Source organism: Convolutriloba macropyga, chromosome 3 (genome assembly GCF_964194025.1).
Source record: "Convolutriloba macropyga chromosome 3, txConMacr16.3, whole genome shotgun sequence".
NCBI classification, from domain to species: Eukaryota; Metazoa; Xenacoelomorpha; order Acoela; family Convolutidae; genus Convolutriloba; species Convolutriloba macropyga.
The window spans coordinates 22,523,777-22,546,200 of record NC_134470.1 but is presented as its reverse complement, the minus strand read 5'-3'; the positions used below and the strand labels follow the sequence as shown (position 1 = coordinate 22,546,200).

The window sequence follows — 22,424 nt, the reverse complement described above, 5'->3', positions numbered from 1 at the left end:
TTCAACTTCTTAGGCAAAAATATCATTTTTCACAGGTTGAAAGCAATTATGCTCCGTTCTCTTTATTCATCCTTCGGCCAAATGACCGCTGAACTCAATTCAGATACAAATTCCTGGGCCATTTTGGGGACACTGTAACAGTTCATCATTGTTTATAAACAACTATGAGCTTTAAAGCAAATGTTTATTTGAGGAGTTGCTAACTAAGGACGTACACAAAAATGCCCGCATAATATGATAAAATAGTAAACAATCAACAGCATCTAACACAACACGCTTCTTCTAATTAAATTTCTAAGCTGTACAAATAAGTTCAAATCAAGCAGTTTTCAGTTTGCTCTCAGTTTTAGCACACAGTTTGATTCGCTCAACGTATGACTGTTGCTATGACACATCTCCAATCCCGCTTGAATCCCAAACAAAAATGATCATATATAACGGAATTTCGCAAGAACAAATTAGTTCTCATGGTTAATAATTCTTTCTAGGCTGTTCTGGACAAAATCTGCTAATACATGCTTGTAAAAAGACTAAAATTTTTCATGGAGGAGGAAAATTAAAAGTTTGTTGAGCTTTGTGAAAGTTTTTTTTTACACAACAGATAGAATCAAGCCTTGATTAGTACTAGAGAAAGAATGTAAACATGCCCACTAAAAGCGCAATCATAGCGATCGGGTTCAAACATGGTTCGATCAGAAGCTGTCTTGATTTGTAGAAAGACATGAGTTTGAAATATTCCGCGTCTTGCAGACACCAATTTGAAGCGTCGAAATCGTACGCCGCACTCGCACAATCGGTGAACAGCCCTTTCCTTATGTCTTCCTCGTGACGAATCAAAACGAACAATTTGTCACTGCACCTTCTAGGGAAGGGAACTTTATCGTACGGCATTAAGGTATTGTTCACGATGATTGAATATATCGGGTTCGATTCGTTCAAGCTCCAAATTTCTAGCTCCATTTTCCCCGGAAAGGAAACGGGCTGGTCAATATTTGATGGAAACTTGTTCGAAAGCAGTTGTACATTAACCTCTCGTGAAATGTCTTGCGATTTGTTAGTGAAGGGCGAAACTAGAATCTCTTTCGAAATTTGTCGACAATTGTTTAAATCACTGGAGCGCATAAGCATTACAGACAATTGATACGCACATCGTTTGCTCAGCATAAATTGAGCATGTTCGATTTCTTCTATGAGGAAATAAAAGGACAGTTCTTGAAGTGCTTCGTCCGATAAACATGTGCAAAATACAGACTCAGCAAATACGAAGATCAGATCGTAATCCATGCCTGCACTCAATTCGCTGATAGCAGTTCGGTCCACATTGAAACTTACAATTCTTGGTTCTGAATGCTTTCCATCAAATTTCAAATGGGTCAAATCAAGAGCTTTGGAGTGGTAACTTCTGTGGCACCATTCGTTAGTTTTCAGGCCAAAATTGAAAACTTGTGGCTCACTGATAAATTTCCGAGAGTCGCCTTTAGAGCTGAAGGTCGTTGTTTTAACTATAACTGAAGCCAAGAACTTTGAATTGCAGACCTTCATATCAATAGTCGCCGACATCTTTCGGTTATCAATCTGCTTCAAAGTTAAACTTTCATTGATGTATTTACCACAAGAATGAAGCTCGAGATCATATTGCATAGGATGCGAGCTATCTGTTCGATTTGTGATAAGACCAAGCGTGAACTTGCATTGATGCGTTTTGTCAAGTATCAATTTACATCCCATACTTTCTATTCTCAAGTCTTCCACAACATTAAGCTCGATCGGATTTTCCAGAGCAGTTATGACATGGTTCAAATCGTCCAACTTCGATCCCAAAAGACCATCGGTATCATAGACGCCCAGCTTAAATTTATATTGCCAGCCTGCTTCTATCTCAACAGCGAATTCTCCAGCCTTAAACGTAGTTGCTTGTTCAAAAACGTAAGACGGCTCATCTGTAAAATTTAGATGACTGCGCCAAGAAAACAACGCGACTGTTGTCGTTTTTGATGTAAAATTGTACTCATTTGGGTCAAAATCAAAGATGATCACAACTGTTTTTCTTTCAGGCCACTCATTCACGTGCGTCTTAAAATTGATGAAATAATGATCAGGTTCTTCAGGATGCCCAATTTCTGTTACACTTTCGGTGAAGTTTGCAACAGTTTCTTCCTCTGATGATTTGTCATGTGACAGAGTGCGAAGGTAAGTTTCTTCATCTAGTACGTTAACGCAAAACCGTGCTCCATAGATGGAGGGGCAGCACTTTTGGGTTCGTTTGCGACAGTGAGCATCATGAATACATTCACTGTCTGTTGGGCACCTCTGCCGTTTGTCTGGATCTAAAAAGAAGGCCACACATAATAGTTACTATAATTTGTGGCAAAGTTATTTTTAACCATCTGCGATAGTTTATCGTTCCAACCTTTTATATCCTGCTAGTATAATCAAACTCCGGTGCAATTCTGATTTCATTTTTGCAACCTTTTAAAATCGACTTACTATTTTGAAAGTTCTCATTTTTCGATCAAATAATTGCAGTTTAAAATATTGCTCATTTTTCATAAAAGTAATGTCTCAACAAAAACATATTCTGGCATAATTCGCCAAAAAAGGCAAAAACTTCTAGAAATTGACAATCAAAGATTATAATAACCTGCCGATAGCAGTAATAAAATCAACATAGAGGGCATATTGGCGGAAAATAGCCGCTGTTGACCGGCTTGACGCACATTGGGATAGAAACAGAAGAAAAAATAGAGATAGAAATTAACAGAACTTTTCTGTGTCAAATTTTTTATTTGGTGTGCAAATTCTGCACATTCGGTTAGATTCTAAAACTACAACTAATTCAGCTTCTAAATTGAACGCTATTAAGCCTAATACTAATGCCAGCTAGCAATCGCTTTGATGAACTTTGATAACCTGATGCACTATGACTTAATGACCGGGATTTATTTGCTTATCTTGTTTCTTTTGATTTTGCTCTTTCCACTTTGACCGTATTCACTACCTTGCGAAAACCAAAGCGAGAAAGAATTTAAAATCCATTCAGTTGAAACAGTGAGTGAGGTAAGTCAGAAGTCAAACGTGAAAATCGTGACTTACGTAAAACGAAAAAAAAACGAACATGATCAAAAGGTCAAGCGAACTAAAAAAAAGAGCGCCTAAACAATAGCCGTTGAGGGGATGACGGCGGCTATTAACAAAGCTAAACTTTTTAATACTAAAAATTCTCTCTTACCAAAAAATTCAAACTAAAACTTTGTGGAAATCCACTTATTGACGGTGGTTGGGTGGTCAACTAAACTAAGTTGCTAATACGCTTTCTTCAGCTCATTAAATATTTTTTTAGTGATAAATCGTTACATTTTTTATTTAAAAATCATCTCAGACCAAAACATAACCAGCAGACTGCCTGAACAAAACCGCCTTTGATTACCATTACCCCAATTGGATTGAAAAAAGATAACTCTGTTTTACACAAAATGGCGAATAAGCTGTGAACTAAGGTAAAGTGAAACAAATTTTTGTTCGTTGAAAACAACATAGCCGGAAGACTCCAAAACTCAAGCTTCGGAACTCGGAACCCATACCCCTAGGTCCCAGCCAGCCACTCTGCAACAACTTAGCAATACTAATGGTCCTGATTCAATAAATGACTACTATTAATTTCATAGAAAATACCAGAAATGGTATATTCAGAGAAAACAGAAAACCGAGGAAAGCGAAAAGACAAAAAGAAAACGTCAATTTTTTTTACAAAATTTCTGCAAAAAGTTAAAGTACAACCTCCCGACAGTTACTGTGCGAAAAACTTCAAATATTCTCAAATTCGATCAGTGACCTACACAATGCCAGCCACAGAACTGCTGAAAAAAATCAAAAATCACAACTTCTGCATAACCTTGAAGTGTCAACCCTTAGCAGCAATTCCTATATAATAGCTCTGAATTAAATAGTGAAGAAACCGACTATTTCGAAAAGCTTGAATTCGGAAATAAAAAGACCTTAAAAGAAACGAAAATGGGCAAGTTTTAAAATTAGCCCCCTTTTTTTTATCAAAAACTACAAAAATTAAGATCTATCCTAACGACAGATCACCTTAACCGCTTAAACAACTAAATTCAACCAAAGATCCCCAGATGCTATAAAATAAGAAAAAGACAATGAAAACTTCTAAAAAAAGCGTCCAACAGAGAAAAATGGCAAAAAATAGCTCAAAATTGCTCCATAAATTCTTATATCTTCCACCAAATTTTCAAAAACAATATAGTGAACATAATTGAGACCAACACAAAAACATTTATCAGATAAAATTGCGTTAAAACTTGAAAAAACTGCTTTGAAAAACCACGGGATCAAAAAACATTCCCTCGCTTAGCGAAAACTTTTTACACCTACTTGCCTCGTTCTTTCCAAAATAAAGAATGAACAAAAATCACTCCAAATTTTCTTCCTGTGTTTGTCTTTGGTTAAGTAAACAACACATCCAAATTAGGTATTGGCAAAAATCTCATTCTAAACAAATATTGCAATCGCAGTCATCATAATTTCCTGAAGAATTATTACAACTTTGGCTGGTGGTGGCGCTGTAGATGCCTTAAAAGAATAGAACGCTATTCTGTCTTTTGCAGCAACTGCTTCAATAAAATATGTGATCTCTTAAGCGGACAACAGAAAACAACAGAGTTTAGCTTTTTTTAGTTCAGACGGACTTGATCCAATTTTACCTGATTGAATAGAATAAAAGTTGGTTCTTAAAAACGTTTCAACAAAAAATTGTACCTTTTCCAATCTATCCAAACAAAATTTTTAAAAAAAATACCGATTATAGCCTTCTGAACTCAGAAAAAAACTTTGATTTCTGGGTTCACTGGATGTTTTTTGATTTCTGGGTTCACTAGATGTTTTTCAATCGCCGGTTCAGATTACCAATTTTTCATTTTCAGCACTATTTAGCATCGCCTGAATTGGAGTTAACAGCTTCGACAATCTATTTAACATTGTCAAGGTTTTTCTTGATTTTCACATTTTTCTCCAGAATAACGTCACCAATTGACATGTTTCATTTAAAACAGAATTTCTGATTAGCAACATTTTTCATAAGAAAAGTTAAGTCCCAATTAATTGACTAGAAGGGAAAATTCTTACCGAACATTGCAACATCCATGGCACTTGGACACTCCATGTTAGAGCGACTCAAATAATTTTCCACAACAAAATGGCAAGACTGCAAGCAGCTCTCTCGCTTTCCCTTCCAATTCGCATCAATCGAATACGCGGAAGTGTTAATATCGCAAAACTCATCACATGTTATCTCGTTGGAACTCGATTGGTCAGAACGAGACTTGGTTCCGTCAATTTTCCTGCTGTTGACGTTCTCAATCAGATCTCCAGCTTTCAAGCACGGCTGTATGCATTGAGAGCACTTTGCGTGTGACTCACAATTTGTCATAGATTGCCGATCGTACGTGATGAGACAGTTGTGTAAGCAACGTGGCTCAATAGCCATTTCCAGCGCGCTTTCTGGGTAAATCGGCATCTTTATCGCATGATCAATGGTTTGACTTGGTCTCGCGCAGTATTCGACCATTTGTTGGTACAAGTCCTCTGGGTGTAGCTCTGGTGGTTTCGTAACTTGTTCATCGTATAAAAGTGCTTCCCAATCGATGTTGTAGTCGTAATAATCTTCAGTGGAGCATACAAAGACCCCAAAGGCAAGCCAAATTAATAAGTAGCGGAAACGCAAGTTTAAGTAATTCATTGCGCTCATTTTTAAAATCAAAATCTAATTCTTTAAACTCTGAGCTAATGGAAGATAGCAAAGGAAATTTTTAAAATGATACTTGAATGATCCGAAAAAGAAAAAATGTTATCTACAAAATAATTATTTTATCATGTCGATTTAAATTAGTTCTAAAATCCAATCGATGAGAAAGTTCGTAAAAAGTATTTAAGGATTGACCATAGTAATAACATTAAGTAGCAGAAAATAATAAATTCTACATTGAGAGCAATTTGTATATTGCTGTCCTGTAGAGAGGCAATAAACATTAAGTTGATAAATTCTACAACAACTATTTCAAAATATGCACTCGAGCAATTTAATTTAACCGTGCTCATAAATTTAATTCACCCATACAAACATGCTTAATTGTATTTAAGTAAATCAAGGAATTTGTAAACAACATTAAATGGCAAATTAAGGGCCAGTATTTTTTTTTAACTAAAAAACAGGCCTTCAATTTTATAAAGCAGCAGTCATTTAAAAAAGTAGTTTCTGAAAATAAAGTTGATCTAGGCTAGCTTCGATGAGCTCACCAATCATAGAGCAGCAAGCAAAATTAGTTATGATTCAAAATTAACTTAGAGTAATTAAACACCAAACAATATTGAAGTACTCGGTGTACAAAATGAGCTAAACAAAATGTTGGGGAGATAGGAACTCTATCGAAGGGGCGTTTAGCAGAAGGAGAAACATTATAATCCAGCAGGCCAAATGCTTGCCGAGAATTCTAGTTGCTGAGGTTGCGACCACGCATAGAACTTCGGTACGCTATATTTTATTTAAAAGGTTTCTGCTAAGAAGTGCTGGAAAATTCCGTTTTATGCCATGGATTTGAAACTGGTCGGGGGGGGGGGGGGGGGGGGGGGCAACTTTTGTTTCTTCTAACCACCTATTCGGCTACATCGGTGTCCTCCAAATGCTCGACAGGGCGCACTAACATTAAATGGCTCTTATGGCGTGGGTTTACATCACCCAACCCAAGTTAAAATGGTTCTCGAAGAGAAGCGTATGTAGTATGAGAAGCGGTCAACAATCAAAGACCGTTTGTTTAGTTTCTCTTTCACTCCCTTTTGTCGGCGATTGTACAGTTCTGCAATTAGCTAATAAGTAAACAAAACCCAACCAATAAGTAGAAAGTAAGTTAATTCAAACCTGATAGCAATAAACGGACATTAATATGATAAAGTCAGAGTAGCAGCTATTAAATACAAAACGATACTTAAAATTCTTTAGAAAACATGAACCTTTTTTTAAATAAACTTCATTGCATCTCTGCATATCCAGATGAAAAATGGAGAACTGGCTTAACACGGCTGATAGAACGATGCAATTGACAATGAAACTGGTTCAAGTTGCAGCCATTGATGGTCATTAGATAATCAATCAGGATCCCCCATTATTGTGCCATGCCGCTACACAAAAGCTACTGCCAATTGAAACATCACACCCTGAGGTCTTTTTGGTTACATGACAATTTACCCAATGCCATTATACCCAATTCACATTGATATTTTTGTTCCACAATCCGAGTACTAATTAGCAGAAAATAGCTCTTACACGTATGATTTGACAAGCGGATAATTTAATCCCATGTTCGGTTGTGATAGTTTCATATCAAGTTCCACGGGCCGCTGAGGCATGGCCATGGCCATGAAGTATTATAATTAATCACATGTTCGGTTGTGATAGTTTCATATCAAGTCACACGGGCCATTAAGTATGTTAAAACAAACGAATAATAGCGACTGCTAATTTGTAGTCGAATTATTGAACAAAAATATCAAAGCACATTGGGTATATTGGCATTGGGTATAATGGCATTGGGTATTTTGGCATTGGGCATAATGGCATTGGGTAAATTGTCCTGACACCGTCTTTTTTGTCCGCGTTGAGCCAAGAAATCATTACCAAATCATCTATTTAACGTGAAAATTTGAGAGACACCCAGAGCGCTGAGTTAAATTTATTTCCGTTATTTTCATTTCTTCGAAATTCCCAGTTGCAATTTCATCAAAGTTTAAATAAAGTTTTTCAAATCTTTTTAATATCAATGGCATTATTAAAATCTCAACAGCTAGGAGCTCGACAAGAAAAGCAATTGAAAAAGGTATCCGATGCCTGAGAGAAAAAAAGATCCCTTCAGAAATCTCTTTTTGCTAACTAGTAGATAGTAGATATTATATAACCCTTTCACAGCTATGTATGAAAATATGAAATTTTCAAAAATTGCAGATTATTTGGACAGCATCTACTTAATGAACAGTAGAAAAAGCATAATAGTTCGTTATACCGGAGCCTTTAAAAGAAAACGAAAACAAACTCTCATTCCGAATTTTTGTTCTTGCGGGTCTTTTTTTAAAAAAAAATATGTTTAAGTGCTATATTTATTCAAGATTTTAAAATGAACCATAGATGAAAAATCGAATTTTTTTAAGATTGCCCGTTACGCAAAGAAGCCAAATAAGCTGAATGGCCCAGAGTAAACAGAACATAACTGACTAACGTCGGGCGAATTGCTATCAAACGACCGGCGAGCGGTTGGCTTCGTCAGTAGCTAGCCACGGGGGGGGGGGGGGGGTCTCAACCTCTAAGAACCGCCCTTCCCACCATAAGTATAAGTATAAGTCTCCACAACAGTTTGAGCTGAAACACAGCCGAAAGGCTCTAAGAGCACTTAAAGTCCGCTGGGCGCTTTTTGTTTATCCCGTGTTTGAGGACGAAAAGTCAAAAGCGTCAGACGAAAAATTGGTCAAGCGAAAAATCGCATACAAAAGACCGACAGGACTAATATAATTGCTACAAACTTCGTTTGAGAACAATTAAACAGCTTCATATACGTTTAAGCATTGCCTGTAGAATTAGGGTTCTATTATACATTGTTGTTGCAGTTAAAACAAAAAACATAACCGACTAAACGTCGGAAAAATTACTCTCGAACGACTAGTGTGAGCTCTAATCAATTGCAGCCTGCTTCAGTCGGGGGGGGGGGGGGGTTGAGGAGCCTAAATGGGACTAAGAAGTTCAATAGTGGGCTTCAAATAAACACATTAGAGCTTAACACATACCACTATTAAAATTTAAAGTGAAAAATGGCACCAATTTCGGCGCACTTTTCATTTGACTTTTAGTATGAAATTTTGTTCAGCTGCTTGAAATTGTGATTGAGAGAGAATTTTAGATCACGCGAAACTTAAAAAGTTAAGGGCGTAAAAGTCACCCGAAAAGTCAAAACGGTCAAGCAAAAATTTTGCATAAAAGACAAACGTTTACAGTAATTGCTATGAACTTCGTTCAAGAGCAATTAAAAAGGCACACTTTCTACCTCTCTTTGAGAAATTTTGCTTTAGTTTTGAAGCAATAATAACACTCAAGCATTTATCAAGATTTGAAGGGAAAATAATGGTGAAACCTCAGTTTGTTTCTTCATGACCAGCGCTAGCTATGAAAAAGTTTTCTTTAAAGAAGTCACTACGCAAGGTCTCGCAAAGAGGTTTTAAATTTACGTTTCGAAAAACTAGGCAATCTTCTCAGGTTAAAATTTTAAATTGTTTAGTTTAAAACCGGAGAAGATTGCCTAATTTTTTGAAACGTAAATATAAAACCTCTTCACGAGACCTTGCGTAATGACTTCTTAAAAGAAAAGTTTTTCAACATGCACTCTATAACTAACGATATTGCACCACTTTTTTAAAGATGGCTCTGTATACAAACTTCAAAAAGCGGAGCAAAACAAGTATTTTTTAATTGAGAATTTGCTGCTATCACCATAAAAATCAACCGAAGTGTTACAGTCTACAAAAAACAATTTGCAAAACAAATTTTTGAGCAAAATTGGAGAAAAAATTTAAAAAACATAGTTTAGTCTAAAAACTAACCTTTAGCGCCACTAAATCAAAGCCGGCACTTCAAATTTACCGGCCTTAGCAAAAATAGCCTTAGTTCAATCATGAGAGCTTACTGGGTGATGCAATTTCTCTTTATTCTAAAACTATCACCTGAAATTGGTGTAATCGAAGAAGAAAGCTCAAAACTGAAATTTATTCACTTCTGAGTATTTTTATAGAAAAAAATGATTGTCAGAAATAGCACATGAAATTAGTTGATATTATATTAGCAAAATGCGTACAACCGGCGATTGCATATTTCTCAAGCTCGAAAATTACTTTAGTTGAGAAAAAGGATTTTTAAATTTCCTTAAATAAAATCTATTTTTATAAACTCAAAGCTCTAGACCTCTGCGCAAAATCGTGATTGAATTTCAGAAACTGCAGCGTTTACTTCTTAAAAAATTGTGTCTTCGATTCGTCCAGCTAGACAGTTCACAGAAAAAGAAAGAAATCTCAAAACTGAATAATTTTAATTTTCAAAAAATTATTGCGTGAGAAGGTGTTTGGGTGACTCGACAAATTTTTCGTATTTGTTAAATAAAGCAAAACCAAGATAAGTAGTAGCAAAGAAAAATCGCTAAGAACTGCTCTTTTCTCAACAATTCAGACTACTATGCTATGTATCATTCGAATTATCTTAATAAAAACAAGAACCTTTTCCAACATGCACTATGCAGATGTAATGCAGCATGATCATATGTCTAAGCAGGTTTGTGATATGAACACTTGTATGAACACTTGTAGAAATCTCAAAACTGAATAATTTTAATTTTCAAAAAATTATTGCGTGAGAAGGTGTTTGGGTGACTCGACAAATTTTTCGTATTTGTTAAATAAAGCAAAACCAAGATAAGTAGTAGCAAAGAAAAATCGCTAAGAACTGCTCTTTTCTCAACAATTCAGACTACTATGCTATGTATCATTCGAATTATCTTAATAAAAACAAGAACCTTTTCCAACATGCACTATGCAGATGTAATGCAGCATGATCATATGTCTAAGCAGTTTTGTGATATGAACACTTGTATAGAGACTTGCATCGCTCTTAGAGAGCTTGCCAACAGCTTACTGCCCTCCAGGCTCCACCTAATTATCCGTTCTATACCGAGAAGTATAGTAAGTCATATACCGAAAAATGTCACACGGAAAATCGATCAAGCGAAAAATCAAATAAAAGACCACATGACCATAATTGCTAAAACAAGTTAAGATAGTTAGCTAACAGTAACACATATTTAACAGTAGTACGAAGTGTGCGCGCTTCGCTTGCGTTGCCGCGATGACCAACGCGCAATTTTCAAATTAAATGCCAGTGCATGAGAGACATAGCCGTGACCAGCAGCCCATGTATATTACAAAAGCAACGCAGCATGTATCAAAAATGAGGTGTTAACAAAGTTCCAAAAGAAGGGAAAATGTTAACAAGATATGAACATCCGAATAGCGCTGGTCAAATTCCTCTCAAACGACAAGCGGGGCAATTTAATTCAACAGCTGTAGCCTACATAAATTTTTCTTTATGGTTGCAAAAGAGTCCGAACAGGGTGGGACTCGAACCAATGAACCCCGGAGTCTTCAAGTGAAGCATCAAGCACTTGGCTATCAGGCACGTCTGATATCCCATGCAAGAATTGCTTTTAATTTAGCAACAAACATTACATCGGAGTGCGAGAAAATTAAACCACTCAAAAATTAAGAAGAAAAGCAAAAGCGCAAAAAAGCAAAAAAAGTCAGGCGGAAAGACACACGAGTAAAAAAAGACACGTATACAATAATGCTTCAATACTTTTCGTAAGACAAATAAATTCCCTTAAAAACGAATGTTTCCTGGATTTCAATTGTTTGATCTCATATTATTATTGATTATTTGCTAAACTTCCCCAAAAAAATGACAAACACGGCTCAAAAAACCTCAGGGTGCATTTTCAAAAGAGATTCGAAGGACAGCAAGATGATTAGAAAATTTCTACCAAGTAGCAAGAAGCTTACGAATCAAAAGCATTTTTTCTCAAAACGCTTTTCATTTTTCAGGAACATGAATTCTAGATTTACAGAGTATCAGAAAGATGCTACATATGTTATCCAAGGGAAAGAAATTTTTCGGTGACATTTTTTTACCCCAAAAACACTTGTTCAAATTTTTCTACGCAAGTGAATCTAATTTTCTGAAATTTCTCTTGAAATGAGGATAACTGTGACTATCTTCCCCCTTAAGAATCTGGCATAAATACACCGTAATGGCAAGCAGCCAGACCCACCACTATTTAGCCTTTGCAAACTATTATTCAAAGCAAACGCACAAAAACGGGACGATCCAAGTATCATAATTGTCGATCCAATTACCCTCATATTACTAGCATTTATATATGAACAAAAGCCATAAATGTCGCCTATTAGCACATTCTGTTACGAGAGCACATAACTTTACTTCATTAATTCCAGAACAACAAAATGCCTCTATAATAATAAGCACGAAGTCATATGACCACACTTCATCTCAAGTTAGTGTCCTCAAGTTAGTCTAGTCAAGTTCCGTCAACATTTAGTCTTTTCTTTTCAGATCACGCGATATACTCAATGACAGATAATCACAGGCAATAAAAACATGTTTACACACGCCAACAACAGGCGGGTCACGTGTTCTTTTCTGATTGCTATTAACTAACTATCTGCTTATGTAATTATTCGCGCCTGGATTAAGCAATGTTTACAAACACAAAAAGAAAAATGCTAGATATTTAATTTTGTTACAATATGTCCTGTTTTTGCAAAGGCAAATTTTGTTTTGCAGAAACCAGCAAACGGCTAAACACTTTCAAAAATTTAATGAAGTTTAAAAGCTCGCAATTATCGTTCCCCAACTTCGAGCAAGTAAAATTAGGTGACATCAGAAGTCTCAGAGCATGAACAATTTTTAAAAAAGGGAATAACTGACTAGTGAATATCAGCACTTCATCAGTAAAGCAAACTTTACTCATCTAAATATCTCCTCATCAACGTAGCCAATAAGCTCAGCGCAGACGTTATGGAGTTTAAAACCCTCGAGCGGACGGATAAAGGTGAAAATAATAATTTTTATGTTGAAATTCTAATGGTTAACGCCCTTGAATGTACCTTTTCCCAAATGATCCCAAAAAATTAACGTGTGAAATCAGTTGGTGGAATAAAAAGGCTTTAAACACGCATTTTGCAACAGAATAATAGATAGCCATAAAAATATTTAAATACGAGCATATCTTTATCATAAAAAGTGAGTACCAAATCTGATTCAGTTCAGAAAATCAATATTTGAAACGGCTGCCGTTTAAGCAAAGGCCGGAGCTATTTTTAACAGGAGACATCATGACAATCATATATAACTGATGGTTAGAATAATTAATAATTAGAAGCGAACCCAATTGTTTTAAATTTATAATCTAGCCAGCTCATCCGAAACATCGCGCAGAGTGATGGCTTCGTTATGCTAAGTTGTACAGTACATATTTCCGAATATTCCTGTGCATAGTGGCATTGAGAACTGTAAACAGTTGCTTCGTGGTACAGAAAGCGGGTTCTGAGGTAAGAAAGGAGGGGCGCTTACTTACAGTTTGGCTTTTATCTTGAGGGATGGGTTTAAGGCGTGCCCTGTCCAGGGACTTATTAGCACTCTCGTAGTCTGCAAGTGCCTTGGTGCGCCTGTACATGAGCTCAGTCCCTGCCGCAGTCTCCGCACTCGTGTACTTCAGGAGATCTGCCAACTTCAGATCTGTGTCACTGCTCACTCGCGCCTCCAGTTTCTAAGGAAACAACACAATACAAAGCGAAGAAAACATAAACCGACTAATGTCGGAAGAATTGCTCTCGACAGACAGGAGGGTAGAAAACATTTCACCCCGCCGGGATTCGAACCAAGGCCCTCCCGATCCCCATGCACTGACCACTCGGTTATCAGGCCCTTGTTTTTGCTATGCTGGCTGTAACCGACTTTATATTAGCAACAAGCTTTACTTCGGAGTGAGAGCAACAGAGATCTCTCAAAAATGAAGAACGAAAGCGTGAAAAAGTCCGTTGAGAAGTCAAATAATGTTCTAGAAGAAAAGCGCAAAATGGTCAAGAGAAAAATTTGCATAAAAAAGACCACCACGTTTACAATAATTGCTATGAACTGTTAAGACAATTACATTTGCGAAGTAAAACATAACCGACTAACGTCGAAAGAATTGATCTCGCTGAACTGGTGGGGACTCAAATCTATTGTAGACAGCTGAAGTTGGGAGATATTCAGGGAGGGTAAGTTTACTCAGGGGCACCAAATGACACCATAAGAGGTTAAAAGACCACTAAGATTTAAAGCAGGTAAAATAAATTAATTGCGACGCACTTTTCTTTTCACTTTTTTTAGTAGCAAAGGGTTGCCAATAGAGTTCAGATGCTTAAAGTTTCGAATGAGAAAAAAAACATTAGATCATGCAAAACTACAAGATCCGAGCACGTAAAAACCAAAATAATCAAGCAAAATTTTTTTATAAAAAGTATTACAACCAGTAGAATAACGTGAATGCCTCGAAGAGTCCTGCATTAAGATAGAACCAATGATGCCCAAAACAGTCATCAAAATTCTAAATAAAACAAAACATGTCCGGAAGACTGTCTGGAAATAGCCGCCGCCATTGATTCCCATCTCAAAATGCAAACTATATTGATGTCATTCCGTAATTTTATATACCGCTGTTTCTTAGACAGAGGATACAATAGCCAGTATCAATACCAATAAGCAGTTGAGAAGGTAAACAGGACTTATAAGAACAAATTATGAGTAGCGTAGCCGGCAAATAAAATTGGGCTTTATGGTCTTATCCCGTTTCTATGATTAACGTCGTTTTTATGACTCTGTTCATTTCAGATTCCTTTGCTGAATAACTGTTTAAAACTCGTAAAACTAAAAGTCAAAGAAGTCAGTCGCATGCACTTTTTGTAAAACACACAAACAAACCACAGCTTTTTTGAAACAATGGCAGAAGTACATAGAGAGGAAAGATTTCGAAAAAATAAAAAAAAAAGACTTGATAAATGAATGTTTAATTTTGAATAAATTATTATTAAAACCAAAACATGCAAATGCTTTCCTCCGACAACAAACTAACAAAATGGTTGATAATCTAATTGACAAAGTAAACGAAAAAAACATCGAAACAAATCCACGACAACAACAAAGTCCAACAGCATCAACAACAAGATTTTTTATCCAAAGATTATACCAAGATCGACAAAGACACTTATTCTCTAGGATATTACATACAAAAAAACTCTAGCGAAACATCTGAGCCCAAGTACAGCTATACAGTCTTTTTCTTCAGCAAAAGATCAAGACCTCTCCAATATTGTCGGTTTATCACAAGATTGAAAATCTTTTTATACATTTTGGACATAATATTGATTCGGGAAATAGCGGTTTTGAAACAGATAGTATTTTAAAGGAATCTGCGTCGGAAATTTAAAATTGTCACCAATCAGAGTTGCAAAATTCCACCAGTTAAAGATGGTTTTTTGGTCGCAGCAAAAATAACAAAAACAGACTAATATAATGAAGCGTTAGAAAATGTGGTAACGGAGTCGAGTGGCGTTTTTGATATTGACATTGGTTTTTGAATAATATACTGGAAACGACAGATATCAGCAATGATGGAGTACTCACATCAGTCAGTCATGGTATACCTAAACTTGTCAGAAATATTCGGAACGCATATCTTGGGCTTACGGTCTCGGAAACTGAAATAAAACCGAGAACAATCAACCAAAACTTTGGAAAAATTTTTGTTCATTATGATACCAATCTTTTTTTTTGGTTTCCGTCCAAAACAAGCAATTTTACCTCCAACTCATAAATTTGGCTTATGTTTTGTTGAAATATTGAACAATGCGAATTTTCTTGATATTTTTGATTTTCGGTATACTTATGGCAAGAGAAAATCATTCTGAAATTCACAAAATAACATTTGAAAAGTATTATTCCAACAAATCTAATGTTTGTTAATTTTTTAAAACAGTTGATTCATACATTTTTGTTTTAAAACTGTTAGTTTTTTGTTCACTTGTACGTCTCATGCTGTCAAGTGACAATGAATTGAACCCAGGGCCTCATCTGGAAAATTTGATTGAGTATTCAAGTTACTTAAAAAACAGAGGATTAAGCCATTCGCCATTATTTTTCCTTATTAATTATCAAAGCTCGAAAAACAATTTTGAAAAAGTTTTCAAACTTTAAGCAAACAGCACCCATCAATACATTTGTCGCTGTAACAGAAACCTGGTTGGGCACTGTTTGTAATAAAGATAACATTTTTTAACAGCATCGCATATTTTCTTTGGTAAATGTTGTCAGACAAAACAGGGGCTTCAAAAGGTGGAGAAGTAGGTATTTCGGTTCCAAAAAAATTTCCCGCCAGTATTAGATTAAGCATTGAGAGTTGATGAAAGTCTTTTGAATCCACTTGGGTTGAAATAAGCGACCCTCTGACTGAGAAATTACTTGTTAAAGTTCCTTATTGCCCAAACAAACGTCTTGGGGAGTATTTTCTTGATCAGTTAAGCACAGAACTATCGGAGGCATATAGTATCACAGATAATGTTATTTTGCTGGGAGATTACAACTTGAATTATTTGAACAAGACAGAAAAAAGTAAACTAGACATTTGTGCGACCAGATGTACTGATAAAACATTTACACTTATTGATCACTGTTTCATTTCGAAAGATCAGATAATTGCCTACAATGACACAACAAGCCCTTTTAACTCCGATCATTTTCTTAATATCTTTGAATCAAACCTCTCATTGAAATCTGAGAGTGACAAAATCACAAGGATAACAAATTTTCCAACTTTTCTCACGTTCTAAACTTAACAGAGATCTTGCCCTTGCCGATCGGTGGAGAATGTACCAATGTGAGAATGGCAAGAATATGTTTGATTCATTCAACAATTTTTTTTGAGAAAATTGTTCAAAAACACGCACGTACAAAGAATTTAAGAAAATTTGTTAATAGAGGATTAAGAGAGGCACAAAGCAATTTTTACATCAATTTCCTCAAAACTACCATCAAGTTGGGAACAAAGGAAGTAGATTAAACAGAAGATCAGTCCGAGTGAAAAGTGTCAAGGTTGATGAAATCAGATTAGATAGTGAAACTTTTAAGTGCATCAGAAAATATTGTCAATTGACTACATAGATCATTTGCTAATCTAGGTGTTTTCAAAGGTTCAGATATTGCTAGTAAATACCTTGATAAACTCAATATACCTGAATTCACATTCAAAACTGTGGCTAGAAAAGAACTTTATTCAGTCATTGACTCGCTGGACGATAAGAAAGCAGCAGGACCTGCTGAAATTCCAATTCCTTTCACAAAGTCTTGCAAATTAGCTATAGGCGTACATCAACAGTTCGCCTTAAATGAGTGCATTAATAAAAATTTCCCAACTAAAATGAAACTAGCCTATGCAACACCATTTTCAAAAAAGGTGATAAATTAGATAGCAAAAACTATCGACCAATATCTGTAAAATTTGCAAATATTTCTTTTTTTTAAAAATTTTTGAGCGCCTCCTTCTGACTCCGATGACGCATTTCATTCATAAGCAGCAAACCATAAAAAAAGAGCAATTCGAATTTCAGAAAAAGTGAGCAACAGATGCAGTTTTAGAACTGGTTGAAACAGATTCGTCTAATTTAGATCAACGCAAAGAAACTTTTGCTATTTTTTAGACCTTGCAAAAGCGTTTAATTCCATTTCGCATATTTTTCTTAAAAATTGAAATGTATGGTTTTTCCCCGGAAGCGAAAGCATTGCTGTTTTCATTTCTTGCCAACCTCAGACATAAGGTAAATTTTAATAGCATGTTCTCTGATTGTGAAATTGATTCACAGTGTGCCACAAGGAACTGTTTTAGGACCACTCATTTTCCTTTTTATGTAAACTATTTCTCAACTAATATAAACACAACGGAAGAAGTAATTCAATTCGCAGATGACACAAGTATTTTCTGTTGTTGGCAGAAAAGTAGCTTACATGGCAAAGTCAAGGAAATTTCCCAAAAAACAGAAGAATACGTAGAGATGAAATACTAACTTTGACTTTTTTGTTTCAAGTAAATTAAACCATATCTTAATTTAATTGTTGCAAAAAAAAACACTTTGAGCAAATAAGAGAAGAAAGAAACATTTCGACTTTTTGAACGAAACCTAGATTTCATGCCAAAATTCGAAAAAGCGGCAAAACGAGGTAAAGGGAAACTTTTATTTGAAGTAAAAAAATAGCATCTGTATAAAAAGCCTACTGAGAACATGAGGCTGGCTAATAAAACTCATTAAGAAAACAGCCTCCAGATGGCCAGAATATCTGCAAAATAGACTTGCGTGCCGTGGAATATAGAAACAGAATTCAAAACAGGCGGCAGATTGCCGGAAAATAGCCGACGTTGACATCACTGATCGCCTTTGAGATTAAAACTAAGAGACAATTGACGATAGTATAATTTTTTTTCTAAGTGTTAACAAGTGTTCTAATTTCTTCTACAGTTTTATTAGATTAGATAGAATTGGCGAAATTTCTTTTAAAATTGGACAACAATAGGTTGAATACTTATCTCAGTTAGCAGTATACTAACATACCCGGCAGATTACCGGAAAATAGCCGCCGTTGATTCCAATAAGCATGATTGGGATTGAAAGAATAGAAGAAATTGAAAAAAAAAGATCTTTGTACAAAAACATTTTTTAAGTCCGATTTATTTTGATGGCATTTCGTAGTTGAACATAACGTACTTCTGTTTCTTAGAGAGAGGCTACAGGGGCTACTATCAATACCAATAAGCATTAGAGATGGTAACTAAGACTTATAGGAACGACGTTCAAATAGCGGGCATCTAAAATTGGGCTTTATGGGTTTATCCCGTTTCTACTTCTGACTACAATTTTTTATACTGACTCTGTTCATTTTGAATTGCTTTGCTGAGCAACTGATGTTCAAAATCACTTTTAGCAGAATGACAGAAGAGAAAAACTAGCCTATAGAAGTCGAAAAGATATCACGCAAAACGTTGAAAAAGCGGCAAAATGAGGTAAAGCGAAACCTTTTTTTATTCAACGAATTAAAAAAAATAGGAGCGCTATAATAGCCGGCTGCGAAGATGAGGGCAGCTATTAATAAGGAAATTTCATTCCTAACTTAACGCACGAGGAAAGTTGACGACAGCCTAGTGTCAAAAAGTGCTCTAATTCAGTCCGCAGTTTCATTAGATTTAATAAATTTTGCGAGATATCTAAATTGGAGGATAATAAGCTTAATGCCACTTTTTATCAGCACTATACTCTATGGAGCTTAAGAAACTTAATGCACTAAGTCTTAAATATTAATTATTAGTGCCGAGGCTTTATTGGTTTATCCTGTTTCTTTTGATTTCTTGTCATCACCTACTGACCTTGAACGTATTTGAGTAAAATTGCTGAAATATTTCTAAATTCCATTAAGTTGAAACAGATTGCGGCAATTCAGAAGTCAAATTTGAAAGTCAGTGACTTATGTAAAACGAAAAAAAGGTAAGCGAGTAGAAAAGGGAAAGAAAAGGTAAAGAACTTAGCCGGCACATGGCCGGGAATAGACCACTAGAATAGTCCTTTAATAGACCACTAGACTTTTTGAGATAGATTCAGACAGTCGATTTTATGACACCTAGGGTCTATAAGGAAAAAGCCCTAGGAACTGTTTCAAAATTGATATTCGAGATGAAAAACTTAAGAAATAGTGCATATAAGTTTGGCACCACTTAGGTTCAAACTATTGATTTTTAACTAGTAAATGTTCATAAAATTTAAAGTTTCATGAGTTCAGAAGTCATTTTTTAAATGAGGTAACTGAATCAATTGATCTAAAAGCAGATATGAACACACACACACACACAAATTTAAACTGCAAACCAGTAGAACTCACTGAAGTCATTGAAAAAGTCAATTCCAAGAACTCAGATAGTAAGAATCATCGATATTAAATAAGTGATATTAAATAGTTAAAACCATTTCATTGCCCCTAGCAACAATACAGTAACATATTATCAAAACCGAAAGGAAGTTGCCTGGCCGCTGAGGCAAAAAAAAACTGAACAAACGATAAATATTTTAGAAATTGAAAAAAGTGTGAACTATAAATTATAAGTACGAACCATTTTGATTGGATTTTGTAGTTATGCGCTACCCCCGTTTCTTAATAAGAGAAAGCAGGGTCTAGTTCCAAAGCCAAAACGCATTAGATGTTAAAACATACCCGGCAGATTGCCGGAAAATAGCCGCCGTTGATTCCCATAACTCTATTGGGATTGAAAGAAAAGAAAATATCAACAAAAATTGATTTTTGTACAAAATCATTTTTAAGTGCGATTTATTTTGATGTCATTTCGAAGTTGAACATACTCCTGTCTCTCAGTGAGAGGCTAGAGGGTCTAGTATGAATACCAATAAGCAGATAGTAATAGCCAATAGATAGTAACTAAAACTTACGAGAACAAAGTCCAAGTACCGGGCATCTAAAAACGGGCTTTATGGGTTTATCCCGTTTCTATTTCTGACTTTGATTTTTTTATACTGACTCTTTATTTTGAATTGCTTTGCTGATCAGCTGTTGTTTAAAAGGACTTTGAGCAGAATGACAGAAGAGTGAAACTAGCCTAGAGAAGTCAAAAAGATTTTACGCAAAATGTCGAAAAAGCGGCAAAAAGGTAAAGCGAAAAAAAGTTCGGCGAAGCAAAAAAAAATAGGAGCGCTATAATAGCCGGCTGAGAAGATGAGGGCGGCTATTAATAACGCTGATAAGAATAAAGTTTAAGTAACGGGAATCTGCTCTTTGAAGGCACCTTAAGCAGGATAAACCACGAAGGAAACTAGCCCAGAGAAGACAGATTTCACGCAAAATGACGAAAAAGCGGAACAATGAGGTAAAGCAAAATAATTTTTTTTGCCAAAATAAGAAAACAGCAAGACAAGTCCTGAAAAACAGTCCACAGAATTTAAAGAAAAACATAGAACGACTGTATCTGACAGGCCGAACAATGGCAGCCGAAAAGGCAAAGAGTCCCAAAATTGAAGAAACTAAAACAATGAAACATTAAAATATAACCATTGCTTTTTACCTGAAGGTCAAATTTAATCGACTAGAACACCCTTTAACCCACATGCAAGCCCTGAACAGAGTTAATCGGCCGCGAAAGATAGAAAAACTACAGAAATATGCCAAATACTTGAAAATTGAAAATGGAAACGTTTCTTAATTTTGCAATATTAATGTGTTCAAATTCATTGCTCTCCTGCTTCTCACATCTTTCCAGCAACCCATCTGTAAGACTCTAAATTAACTTGGCCCTTGGAAATCAATAAACTCAGGAAATGTCAAAAATTTCATTATTATACAAAAGGCATACATTAGGAAGTTGCTAAAATTCGTCAAATAATATCTTTAGAACCATTCCATTGTCTTCAGTGACCCAACACTATTCAGTAACCCAACTTCAATCCCTGAAAAGTTTCAATTAATGAAAAATTGCAAAAAAAAAACATTTTCATTTCCACTAAAAATTATGCAATAACCTTTTATCAAACCCTAGAAGAGGTTTCCTTGCCCCTCGGGCTGGAAAAACTAAAAAGGAAAAACATTTCTAACAAAAAAAAACGTGATGAAAATTGCTAGTTTTATCAAACAATTGCTATAATTCGTAATCCTAAAATGTTGAAAACCATTCCATTACCACTAAAAAATTATGCAGTAACCTACTATCAACGCCTAGAGGATGTTGCTTTGCCCCGGGGGCTCAAAAAACTTAAAAAAATGACGAAAAAACTCATAAATTTTCAAAAACCTAAAAAAACTGCAAGTTTTTTAAAAAAAATATAAAAACTGGTGATATAAAAATGCAAAGAACCATTCCATTGGCGTTATAAAAAAAACATCAGCCTATTATCGGACCCTAGAGGATCATAGAAAAGGTAAAACAAAAAGATCATAAAAAGTAATTATGTCTTTCAAGAGAGTTGTATCAACTTTAAAAAACGTCAATTTACGACTGGTCAAACAAACAACTCAAAAAATGACAAAAAAAAACGTGGAAAATGGCACCATTTTGGACTCAGAAAATCTAAAAATGATCTTTTAACCTTGAATTACGAACTTACCAGCAGCACTCTAAGCTCTTGGAGGCCTTCTAAATCCAGCTAAAGGCCTCTAAGGAAACTTGATGCCCGCTGAGCTTTACCAGTTTATAAGTCTTGAAAACTCAAAATTAACCGTCTTGAAATCTTGCAAAAAGAGACAACACCAATACAATCCAAATGAAGACAATCCAAAACTGAAACAGAATCCAAAACAAACAGAAGAAAAAGAAGAAAAGATAAATTGAGTAATTTTTTTTCTATTATTTTGGTGTCAAAAAGAGTGCTGATTCGGCATGCAGTTTCGGTTGGATTCTTAAAAAAACATAATTCAGCTTCTAAACTGCAAGCTAGATAAGCCTAATACCATTGTCAGCTAGCAAACACTGATGAACTGTGATAAACTAATTCTCAATGATTTAATGACCGGGCTCCCGTTTATCCCGTCCCGTTTATCGGTTCATCCCGTCTCTTTGGATTTTGCTCCTTTGACCTTAACTGTATTCACTATCTTGTGTAATTCATCGAGTGAATGGATTTTAAAACCATTCAGTTGAAACAATGAGTGAGGTAAGTCAGAAGTTAAACGT

At 35.5% G+C, this 22,424-nt stretch overlaps 2 protein-coding genes across 2 annotated transcripts in view; both read right to left on the bottom strand.

Moving 5' to 3' along the window:
- Positions 1-22,424, bottom strand: part of LOC142336074 (sorting nexin-6-like) — a 184,235-nt gene that overhangs the window by 8,317 nt on the left and 153,494 nt on the right. The window contains exon 9 of the mRNA XM_075384585.1: positions 13,248-13,439. Within this exon, the coding sequence (XP_075240700.1) occupies positions 13,248-13,439 (192 nt within the window). The remainder of the gene's footprint in view (positions 1-13,247; positions 13,440-22,424) is intronic.
- Positions 167-6,365, bottom strand: LOC142336068 (uncharacterized). The gene is made up of 2 exons (XM_075384574.1): positions 5,140-6,365; positions 167-2,327 (listed from the first exon to the last, which is right to left on the bottom strand). Exons 1-2 carry the CDS (start codon positions 5,759-5,761, stop codon positions 625-627), a joined length of 2,325 nt encoding a protein of 774 aa, XP_075240689.1. The 5' UTR covers positions 5,762-6,365; the 3' UTR covers positions 167-624.

Bases quoted from the DNA above. Each gene is read 5' to 3' on its own strand.
- LOC142336068 (XM_075384574.1), bottom strand. From the start codon at position 5,761: ATGAGCGCAATGAATTACTTAAACTTGCGTTTCCGCTACTTATTAATT. The intron at 2,328-5,139 runs GTAAGAATTTTC...CCTTCTTTTTAG, and splicing joins CATGGATGTTGCAATGTTCG to ATCCAGACAAACGGCAGAGG.